At 43.3% G+C, this 12,139-nt stretch overlaps 1 protein-coding gene across 1 annotated transcript in view; it reads right to left on the bottom strand.

Annotated features, from left to right (window-relative positions):
• nav3 (neuron navigator 3) overlaps nt 1-12,139 on the bottom strand; it is a 225,412-nt gene that overhangs the window by 90,007 nt on the left and 123,266 nt on the right. Inside the window, 2 exon segments of the mRNA XM_065951515.1 lie at nt 3,448-3,563; nt 10,454-11,561. Coding sequence (XP_065807587.1) covers nt 3,448-3,563; nt 10,454-11,561 — 1,224 coding nt within the window.

Here is a 12,139-nt window from a genome sequence, read left to right on the forward strand (position 1 = left end):
AAACAATCGATTTCATACGCGTCAATGTTCATCACAGTAGATCATTTCTTAAATTAAGAGATGCCAAGTTTGTTTCATTAAGTCTCTACTGTCTGTAACCACACAGCTGTGTAATGTTTTTAAAAGTCGGCGTCATGTGGTCCGAATTAATTTAACACAAATGATCAGTAAATCAAGGGGCTATGCGATGACACCTGTCACTCATTTACACTACAGATGTGATTGGATGAGGATGCTAGAGCTGTAAAAAAAGTAAACCCATTTAGAGCCTTTGTTTGTCTTGTAACTACGAGCTTCGGTTGCTACGCTCGGTTCCACAAATTTTAAAACAATATGTTGTTATTGTTTTTATTTAAAGGATCATTTTGAATCTTTATTGTATAGGAAAGGGAGGGAGCCCTACTAACTCATTTATACCAGCAGTCTCTGTATATATAATACAATAGGATTTTGCACCCCTTGTTTTTGTTTGGATATTGTCCATCTTACAGGTTAAGCCTATATTAGTGAAGCTGGCTCTTTATGTGTTACTTGTGGGATACATCCACTTAAACTTCCCTCTCAGAGATTCCTTTACGACCATCTATAGAAGAAAGAAAGATGTACAATAACCATGAAATGTGTAACAACAGAAAAGGCAAGTGTTTGAAATGGCCTCCAAACAAAGGGAATGGTCGGTGCTGCAGTCTAACTTTATCCGTCAAATGACGGGCTTCAGAAAAGCCGCGAGCAAAGCAGAAAGGTTTGGAATGTCACTGACAGCCGGACAAACCAAACCCGTAATCACACGCTGTTGTTTTTCTACTCCGGGCTTTGAACCTGACGTCTTGGTTTTCATTGAGTTTGCCGTTTATTATCAAAGTTGACCTGTTCTATTGTTTTAATAACAAGGATGATCATGATCCATATTTAGATATCAACCACTTGAATCAAGTACAACTTTCTGATTAAACAGAACATTTACAGCAATGCCCAGTAGTGGAAACCTGCATTATTTCAAAACCTCAAACAAGCCACACAACCTCTACTTTAGATATTACAGATGTATGTCAGGGTCAGAAAAGGTAATCGGATAACGAAGCAGTGAAGCTGAAGTCTTCATTTCTGACCATTTGAAACAATGGAATCCTTCAGTGCCAGCTGTTTGTGTTTGATGATGTGTTCCTTGATTGAACCCTCTCAATTTCAGTTTGTGGTGAGACGCTCCTTCAAACTGGTCAAACATCCCTCAACCCTGAGGTCTCAGCTGCAGAAGCTCAATCACTCCGATGTCCACTGACAGTAATTAAAGGGAAATCAAGATGTTTGCAGAATTCCCTCATTCAAAAAACACCCAAAACAAAACATACAATTTGAATGAACGCAGTAGTTCTTCAGCTGGAAAGGTGTTATTGATAGTCGAATGAAAACAAAAACTACATAATGTACAAAATAAAAGATTTGAGTACCCTAAATTCTGCCGTATAAGATGCACTCTTAAAACATTGTTTTTCATCTTGAAAGTGTGCTGCATTCTTCATACTGTACCTGTGTGATCAATAATCAATACAGCAGCATACTGTAAAACGCTGAGAGGTGTTTTTATGGTCAAATTATATCTCAAGCTATGTCACAGACGTGAGCTGTCATGACCCAAAGCAAAGTTGCTACAAACATCCCCTGCAGGCGATCTGACATGAGTCAAAATTTGACTCCATTAATTGTGTATTGCAAGCCGTAGCTTTGATGCGCATAGCGTGCTGGGATATGTATTCATGAGGTCATAACCATGCATTAAAAGGAAACAGAGGTATGTAGGTATTTATTTATGTACTGCTACATAAATAAACCTTGTGGAGTTCTGGTTTGATTGTAAAGTCTCCTGTGATAAAGAGAGCAGTGCTGTGGGTCCTGCTTCACAACTCTCAACATCAGTGTAGGCGGAGAAATAAACTACCGTACTGCTAGCTAGCAGCGCCGCAAACTCTACATGGTGACAACAGAAGCCACTTTGATAAAGCTCCAAAGCTGCACATTGTGGACTTTTCTTAACACACTGGAAAACAGATTAAACATTTTCCTCCTCTATGAGACCACCCAAAACACACTACGACTTATATACAGGTACAACCCATATATCTAGATTATACGGTATCCGCCCCTTAAGGCCCGCCCCGACTCACCAAACAAGACTGAAACAAACTTATGGCGACGGAGGCTGACTGTGGCGTCGACTCCCTATGCCTTTGTCTTGGCCAAAGAAGTTGCACTTGAACACACCGCAAAGATTACAGACGACGGCCAACCACCACGTACGTTCTGCACATGCCTGAGAGGAAATATCTCTTCATGCCAGCAGGCGGCGGTAGTCCTTTTGTTATGATACAAGAAGAACATTTTAACACAGCATTTTCATTCTTCCACCTATCTTACCTCATGGCGCTGTAGATTGTCTGAATAAAAATCTCAAGTTACGCACTGCAAAAGCCAACCCTTCACTGAGACCTAGAACAATAACTGGTGCGGAAATATATATTAATGAGGTGTCATACAATGGCTGTGGACGCAGCGCTGGGATTGTAACCCGATAATGGTGGCCTGCAGGGATGTAAACAACAAGCCACAGATGTTCCCTGTGTCTGTCTGTCAGCGCTGACCTTTTCCCTCTGCTGCATGAAACCAGCACTGAACGGGGATCCCCCCAGTTGATACACACATAAACACAAACACACACACACACACACACACACACACACACACACACACACACACACACACACACACACACACACACACACACACACACACACACACACACACACACACACACACACACACACACACACACACACACACACACACACACACACACACACACACACACACACACACACACACACACACACACAAACCAACTGCAGGATACCAGTGCATTGCTCTATCCACAGCAGTAGCCTTCACAAACTCTTTCATCCTGCAGCTGCCCTTTAACTATCTTCAATTTAGACTCCAACAGACTCTGCAGTCTGCTTTTTCTAAATGTTAGCCAGATGGATAATCCATTAAAAAAAAAAAAAAAAAGGCTCAATGCAAGATAAAGCAAGTCTTTCTGCTAAAGGGGGTAAATGTGTTGTCTGCACAAGTTCTCTCACATGTGGAGCAGCACGCAGCGACAAAGGTTGAATGAAGATCTTGACCAGCGGATAAAGGTTTTGAAATGTAACAATGGTTGAGTCAAATGTTAATGCATTTAAGTTATGTGTGCACCACACACCCACACAGAGAAGTGTCATACATGTAGAGCCCATAGTGTGTGTGTTGATGTGTGTGTGTGTGTGTGTGTGTGTGTGTGTGTGTGTGTGTGTGTGTGTGTGTGTGTGTGTGTGTGTGTGTGTGTGTTGATGTGTGTGTGTGTGTGTGTGTGTGTGCGTGTGTGTGTGTGTGTGCGTGTGTGTGGACCTTCTGTACCTGATATCTCCTCCAGGCACTGTTTGGCTGTCTTGCTGTAGACCAGCTCTCCCTTGGTGGGGCTGAGGCAGGGGTCGGCTGGGGCCACCATGGTGCAGTCGTTTTCTGAGAATGTCCTGCAGGCACAAGAGAACAAATAATATTAAAACACAGCCGTTATAAAGACAGGCTGAAATATCTGGTGAACTTAAGCTCGACTACAGCCAATTCTAAACAGCCCCAGAGGGAGGAGTCGGACACAGCTGCTCCTTTGACATGTTGGTTCATTCACAGGGAAATGAAACAGCAAAATGTTGAATAAATGTTCATTCACATTAACAAAGTGTTCGTTCTTTGTAAGAACAGATAGAGGCCAACCAATGGGAAGATTTAAGAGGAGGAAGATAAACAAACACAGATATTGAAGCTGCTACAGCTGGGAATCACAGGATAACTAACAATATGATAGGATATGTGTTATGTTGCCCATGACAACGATAATACCAAAAGAATATAGAGATTCTGCAAAAATGTGTATATTGTAAGACGATCATATAAAGATACATTACAACATCTGATCAACTTAAGGTAAAGACAACGATTGATGTATTCATTTGGTATGAGTTTAACATCTTATCACCCATCATCAACTTTTTTTCACCGCTCTCTGACATGATTCCGCTGTCGAAAACTTCTATTCACATTGCGCTCGTTCATGTCACAAGTGCCACCGTGAGGACTCATGAAGAAGTTACATGGAGCGCAGCATTGAAGAAAATTTTAATTATTAATATTTTGCACCAGCTGGTTGATAATTGTCATTGATAATTGGTTGATTTTTTCCACTCCTAGTAGCGAAATAGGTTGTCAAGCTGGTACAAAAATAAACTTTTTTGACGGATGTTAAATGTTATTATAACAATGTCAAACAATTGCAACCGCAGTCTGCTGTCCTAAATGAGATAAGAGTGAGAAGACGTCACAATGACATCATCTCTAAATCACCTCGAGCTGTTTCCTGTACCATCCCTCCATATTAACATAAACAGAGACAATGATAGGTCAGTGATAGGCTGATAGTAGCTCCATAATATCAGATAAGTACTTTATCACTCAGGCTTTTAAAGACATGGAAAGATAGTTGGTGAATCTGTCACCATTTTATCTTAAGAATAGAAGTTTTTTTTTCTCTTTCACTGAACTGCACCATTTGGTTTTCATATATTGTGGAGTGGCCTCAGCAGCACAAGGCTGATAGCGACTGAATCAGAACCCTTGTGTTGTAAAGTGAGGTTCAGAAAGGCCAGCAACAGAGGTGATTGTGTTTGTTTTGGAAACCACAATCTTTGCATTCAGTGTGTCGCCTGTGTTTCTGCGACGTCAAACAAGAAGAGAGGCTGAATTTCTGAGTCCGCTTTTAGTCCAAATTCAACAGATGGACACCTCTAAAGAGAGAGGAGGGGACAGTCTCAGATGATATGTTCTCTGCGAGTGGTTCTGAGTGTGTGTTTGTGTGTGTGTGTGTGTGTGTGTGTGTGTGTGCATCTCCTCATTCCTCCTCCAGCCTGAGCTGCATCACGCTCTGCTGTTTGTTTACTGATCTGAAGTAACACAGATAGAGTCCAACGCATGAGATAACAGTCCTACACACACACGCACAGAGAACAGAAAAAAACCCACAAAACCTGTCGATAACAGAGTGACGGCCACAGACAAACACACAGCTAAACACTGTGACAGGTGACACACACACACAAAATGAGAAGCATGCAAAGGAACATCTCCAAATAGACCTACACAATCCTAAAATACACATTGTAAATCCTGCATACACAAACACACAGACTATCTAGGCAAAAGCTACAGTATGGTGTTCAGTACCGCTCGTACTCGCAGCACACACACACACACACACACACAGAAGCAGCGCCGCCGCCACCACCTGCAGAGCTGCAGATAAAACCTGGCTTCCAATTGCGACAGCAGCATCAGCCTGTGACTTCAGCTCATGAGAAAAAGACGTTTTCTTCCCTCGCCTCAGACAGACGGACATCATCACCATCACTACTGCACACAATCATTTGGAGCCATGATGAGAAGGCAGATAAAATAACTGATTACTGCATTAATGAATGATTATTTTCTAACAATGAACAAGGGAGGGGTTAATACCAGAGTTAGCTATTCAATACAAAGCTATGTCACTCCTGCATAAGACTGCATGTTTTTTTTTACCCAATTGGCAACATATGGAGTTAAAAATGAAGCCAATGCAAAGAAACTGCAGTTCTTCGAGGGTCCACTTCAGGCTTGCTGCAAAAGCCACAGCCAAAAGAAATGAATCAACTAGCAAGCTAAACACAGGAAACTAGCTGCAACTTGATTCAAACAGCACCTTCTGACCTCTTGTGAGACATTCAGATTCTTATTGTGAAACAACATTTTTCAGGGCTTCTAAAGTGATGGTTTACATCACAGGGTCTGTTGGGGTTTGGAGAGGACAATGCCTCTGTGATTTATTCTGCTACTGGAAAAGAAAACATTTGAACAATGAACACTGAGGTGTCAATTTGAGATTTTGATTGTAAAGTTCACAGCCTGCCTGCTATTGCATCCTGCCTTCTCTGTTATTAAAAAAAGGTGATTAAAAAAAGAACTGGGCTGTTATTCTATCAAGAAGTTAACATAGGAGGTGTCGCAGTATTTCCCACAATCTTCAACTGATGGAGAAAGCCGTGCAGAAAAACAAATGACAGCTTAGCATCACATTGTAAACCAGCTCCTGTGTATTATTAATGTTGCCTTTTCTAGTCCATGTTTCTGACTCTGAACTGGTGGACAGAGGAGCACACGGAGGACTCAGATAATCACATCACGGAAAACCCTTTGTGTCAAATCAATCCTGCAAACTAAATGCATCAAAAGTCCCACAAGCACACTGCTCTATTAAACTTGGCAGAGGCAACAAGTTAAAGTGGGCGTAGGAAGAGAAAAGACAACAAGACAAAGAAGCCTAATTGGGCTGAAAATGATGGTGAATTGTAGCACAGCAGGGGGCCTGATCACTTCTGTGTCGGCATGCTTGACAGCTTCTGGTGACGAGATGGAAGCTACAGAAACAGGCTCACAAAGAAAAGTCTTATTGAGGAGAAATGTGGAGGAGCGACATTAAAGCGGACTTTACTTTGAAGGCAAGACGTTCAGTTTTAATGCGTCACAATATAATGAGTGGGGTACTTTCAATTTTTGTGCATCTTAGCGACCCCTGCTTTGATGTCTTTTCTCTCTGCTGATTCTGTTCTGCACATGCATGTAATGTATTCATGAAAAGAATCATTCTGTTGTCTTTTAACTGTCACACCTATCCATAGACTGTATGGATGAAGCCTGAGTGACGTCAGCCATCTGTTCCTGCAGGGGGCTCTGGAGGCTCATCAGCAGCAGACGCCATGTTGGAAATCCTGTCTCAGTCTAACTTTCAGTCAACTTAACGACAGGCTGAGAGCTGGAGCTGAGGTGGGTTTTCAGCCTCTTGAAGAACCGTTACATCACGCCCACCTGTCAGTCATGTCAGCTACACGCCTAACTATGAATAACACATATCGTTCTGAAAATCAAAATGGATCTGTTTTTTAAAAATCACCCACTGTGCCACTGAGAACAATAACTAATCAGACCTATTATGTTTTTATAACAGGCAGTAAATATGTTAATTTATGCTGTAAAAAACTGCTTATTTGGCCTGTGGTGTGACTGTGACTTCAGGTGTTTCTGGAGCCAGCCTCAAGTGGACATTCAACAAACTGCAGAATTTTGCACTTCTGTTTTGGCTTAGTTTTTCAAGACCGGAGGCTGCCACTTGCACCTACCACAAACTGTGGACAATTTCTGGTGGAAAAATAAAAAAAGGTGATTCAGGTCAGCGTGCACAATCTGACACAGAACCTGGTGGCATTGTTGACAGGCAAAATGAACCATAAAGATGTAATCTATACTATTCTTGATGGAGCTTGTTGGTTTTTGAATCAGTATTCATTTGAGCTGGATTCATATTCAGCCAAACACGTCCTCACAGGAGCTCTAAACCTCCTGTCACATCGGCTATTTAAAGGTCACAATTCCAAATCCTCTGACGCCTCGCAGACTGTGTGCATTGTTATAACTGTGTTTCCTTCATAGTGTGATGGAGCCCTCACAGCAGAGTGAGGTAAGATGCTAACAGCCAGACATTTGCAAGAAGAAAATTGTTTAGCAGAATGGTTGATAACATCATTTGGTCTACTTAATTTGAATGCATCACTGCACCAACAAACATGTCAGACCAGCAGCAGCAAGAAATAAACAAAGTTTCCTTATTGTCAAATAATTGCCATCATAGACAGAAAGGTAAATGATATCAGTTAATAAAAGCCTGAATAGGGGTGAGCTGGTGGCGCAATGGTGCAATGTATTGAGGCTGTCGTCTCAAGCGGGAGGCCTGGGTTTGCTTCCACCCATGGCCCTTTTCCGCATGTCATTCCCCACTCTCTCTCCCTGGTTTCCAACTCTATCCACTGTCCTCTCTCTTCATTAAAGGCACAAAAGCCCAAAAATAAATCTTTAAAAAAAAAAAAAAAGCCTGAATGACATCATCAGTTTTCTGTCTCATCAATTTCCATTTACTTGTTTAAGTTTGGATGGGAAATGTGGTTTCGGTGATGAAAACACTGCTCGCGCTGCTGAAATGTAGCAGCAGTCGGAGATGTAACCTCAGGCTATGATAACTGTCTAGTGTGTACAGACTCATTCTCCTTGATGCACCACAGGCACACTGCTGCCCGGTAATGTTGTGTTGACCCTCTCAAATGATTCAATTCAAAACTGCCTTTCTCTTAAAGCAGATTACAAGTGTGTCCTGGCTCATAAACTATCCATCATATCCTTTTGTGAATGAAATGTGCAGCTAGTCAAAGTCACTCAGCCAACATTTAACTGTGTTTTGTTTATTTGCACGATCGATGTGACACAGCACAGAAAGCATAGAGTGGGGTGAATGCATGCAGACATTAACCCTTTTCATTGTGCAATTTTGCAACAGCAATGTAAAGAAGCTCCAGCGTCATATTGGCTCCGCAACGGAGTAATGTTGGTGTCCCTGGTTGTGAATTCACATTGGGTTACAGCGTTGCAGAAGTGTGAGAGAGCATGGCACAGTAGGAGCTTCACATACACACAGCGCTGTTTCCCATCCGGTCTCGCCCCGGTGGAGGTGTTATCACTCTACCTCTCCAATTACAGAGCATTCACAGGGAGCGCAAAATGTCCCAGGGTCGTTAATACATCCCACCTCGAGAGGACAGTATGAATAGGCCTATGGTTTTTTATGATAATGAGAGAAGATCAAGAAGGATCCCTATATAAATGGTTGGTATAATTATTGATGCTAAAATCAAATCTTTATTTATGGGAAGTTTCTCAAATGTATATCTAAACCCTTCGCAGTCAGAAATTCAACTTCCAGCATCCCTCTACTAATGCAACATTGGTTCCCAATGACTTGATGGCCTCTTTACAGCTCGTGTGATTTCTGGTGCTGATTTTGCTAAAAAAAAAATGAGTGGGAGTTATGTTGGGAGCTGCTGTACTTGTTCTTTCATTCCTAAAATTGAAATTTCTAGCTTCAGTTTTACGAAACAAATGTTGTAAACTGAAGCCAAAGAGTCAAAATGTTCCTCAGGGTGACATCACAGATGGTACACTTTCTACAACCACAGTTTCTCCGTTTAGTTTTTCACTCAGTGAGTAGGCAGTCTTGTACTTTTACAGTTTTCCGTTTTGCTTCTTTATAGCTGATTATCACTGACAATCTGCCCAGTACTGATAGCCATGGCAGATTAACTTGCTAAACGTGTGGGATTAGAGTAATGCAAATGCTGGAAAGAGGCACCGCTGAATGTGACGGAGCTGACTGTGCACATCGAAGGAGGAAGACGACAGAGGGAGTAAAGGGTTGAGGGATTAAGTCTTGTTTAATGGGATTCCTAACTCTCTTTCTCTCCGAGCACAAAAGGCATCCCAGAGAATTTGGCGGCTCTTCCATTCCCCCCCCCCCCGGATTACCTCTGCTGTTGTAAGAGAAAATCGGCCCTGCTGGGCAGATTTACCCACTTCCTGCAACCCCTGAAAGACGGGGAACCACGAGCCAGCTGCATGCATCAAAACAACACCAGTTGAATGAGAGGGGAAGGGAGAGGGTTCCCGAACACTGTCATAAGAATCCAAGTCTGGATCCTCACATCAAAGATGCATCCCAGACAGTTAAATAATAGGCTTTGGCAAGCGGGAGTCAGTGGATGTTAATTTGTTCTGTAATGACTGTGAAGAGATGTGGAGGCGCGAGCAAGATGCACAGAGGGGAGCGCCAGCTGATTGCTGTGAGTGCTCCACAATATCGTGGTGTGTGAGTGAGTGAACATACTGTATGTGTGTGTGTCTGAATGACTGCAGATTTGACTTTGAGAAAACAGTAAATATGTTGGAGTCTCATGGGGAGTCTTTTAGAGGGATGGAGATGAACAGCTTCGCTCACTCATTGTACTTGTCCATTCATTTCTCTACTTCCTATGAGCCATAGGAAGAGTTCCCTCTGGATGCTAGTGCATACCAAGTGGGAACTCCAATGTTGAAAACTGAAGCCAGTGTAGAAGCCCCATTTTTACAGGAGAATGAAACATGTTTAAAACCTGGTACAGAGAATTTATTTAGTCTAATCTAATTTATTTTTGAATACACACTGTACAGTGGGTTGGTTTTAATTATTCAAGCCTAAGAGTTATGCATACTTGCATAATAAGGGGTATGAAAGGTTGATTGACAGGTGGAGAACATTAGGTGGATATAACATTTCCAATAGGGCGACCACTATCCTTTGGCTTCCAAACGCCTCTTCAGAAACCAATGGGTGACATCACAAAGACTACTTCCATGAATACATTCTGTGATGCATATACACACATACACTAAGGCAAACATATGAAGCATGTCTCACCTGTACATGAAGGGGGCCACAGTGGCAGTGTTGGGATGGTTGTGCTGCTGCTGCTGAGGAAGCTGAACTACTCCATTACCACCAAGCGCGCCTCCACCTCCTCCACCACCACCTCCTCCCCCTGCCAGCATCCCACTGGACCCGGACAGGGCGGAGGTGCTGGTGGAGGAGGTCATGCTGGTCCTTTTCCCCTCTGGGCCCCCGATGGAGCGCTGTATGTAGAAGCTCCCACCCTGCCCTCCTTTCGTCAGCTTGGCTTTCTCCCCGTCCCCGCCCCTTATGTTGCCGCTGCTGTTTAAGTTGGACTGACTTTGGCTCTGAGACTGACTCTTGGATGTTGCAGTGGAGGGAGCTTTAAGTCCCGGCTTAGGGATGCTGCTACCATCTTTCTTTCCCGACGAAGGCTTCCCTCCCTTGGGGATGAGGCTGGCAATTTTGGAGTTCTTCTTGGTGGGGTCTGTGAATGACTCACGCTCCTCTTTGGGTGGAGAGTTGTCCTTGGATTTCCCAAACTTGCTTTTATCCTCCTTGTCTTTGGACGCGGAGGTGGACCTGCTGCTGTTGGCAGATGATTTAGAAAATGAAGAGGAGGGGGAGGTTTTGCTTGCTGCAGTGAGGGATGATGCGGGGGTCTTTGTAGGCATTTGTTTGGTTGTAGCACTGCTACTACCACTGCTGCACACAGACCCCGTGGGGGTCAATACATCCTCGCCGTACTCCGATAGATCATCTTCCTCCTGCAGAGCCATCTCCGCCATAGATGGAGAGGCCCGTGAAGCCGATCTGGGGTTAATTAAACGGAACTTCTCCAGCATGGACCTCTGGGGTCCAGCTCCACCGGCTCCAGCTTTTGACCCGTCCCCTCCATGTGGGAAGCCGCCTTCAGAGCCCTGGGGTGAGTGGGTGGGGGAGGTCGAGTGTGTGGGGCTCGCCAGCATGGACGACGTGGCACTGTGCTTAAGGTTCATGGACTTGCTGCGCCAGGACTTGCCGGCGGTGGGTGAGGGGATGGCAGAGGCCAGCTGCTGCCCGCTGAGGCTGGTGGGAACTGTCCCACCGATACCGCTCCCATTCATCCCACCCGGTGCTGGGATACCCCTCACCGATTCTACACCAAGGAAGAGAAAAGAGAAACAAAAAAGAGGATGATTATTAGGCTGCGCTTATTTAGTCCTAAAACATAACATGATCGGACTGTTCATCAACGATCTTTAATTGTAAAACGCAAATTCATGAGCAATGTTTTCTAAGGACACTTAACAAAAGGAGCAGATCAAGTCAGTACTCTATTTTATAGAGACCTAACATCAACCCACTGCGAGATTAGCACTTTGAAACATATAGCAAAGTAACAGTGACAAGGAAAAAAAATGTGTTACCAGGCAGAAAATTTAAGTAGAAATAAACTAATTTCCAATGCTACCATTTTGAGGTCTTGAGTTTGACCATTTGGCGAGATCCAACTTGTTTATTTAGAGCAAATAGTGACCACAATAGGATGGGTGGTGAATACCCATTGACTCCTTCACTATTATTATTATTATTCATGGTTTTATTTGTTAGGGGCCGACACTATATATACATATACAAACTGAAAGCTGTCGTCCAATGAAAGTATCATAGTGTTTTGAGCGGATGCTAGTTTGCAACACCCGTCCTGAAAAGGCTTTTTGTGTGAATAAAAGA

Source organism: Labrus bergylta, chromosome 23 (assembly GCF_963930695.1).
Source record: "Labrus bergylta chromosome 23, fLabBer1.1, whole genome shotgun sequence".
Lineage (NCBI taxonomy): Eukaryota > Metazoa > Chordata > Actinopteri > Labriformes > Labridae > Labrus > Labrus bergylta.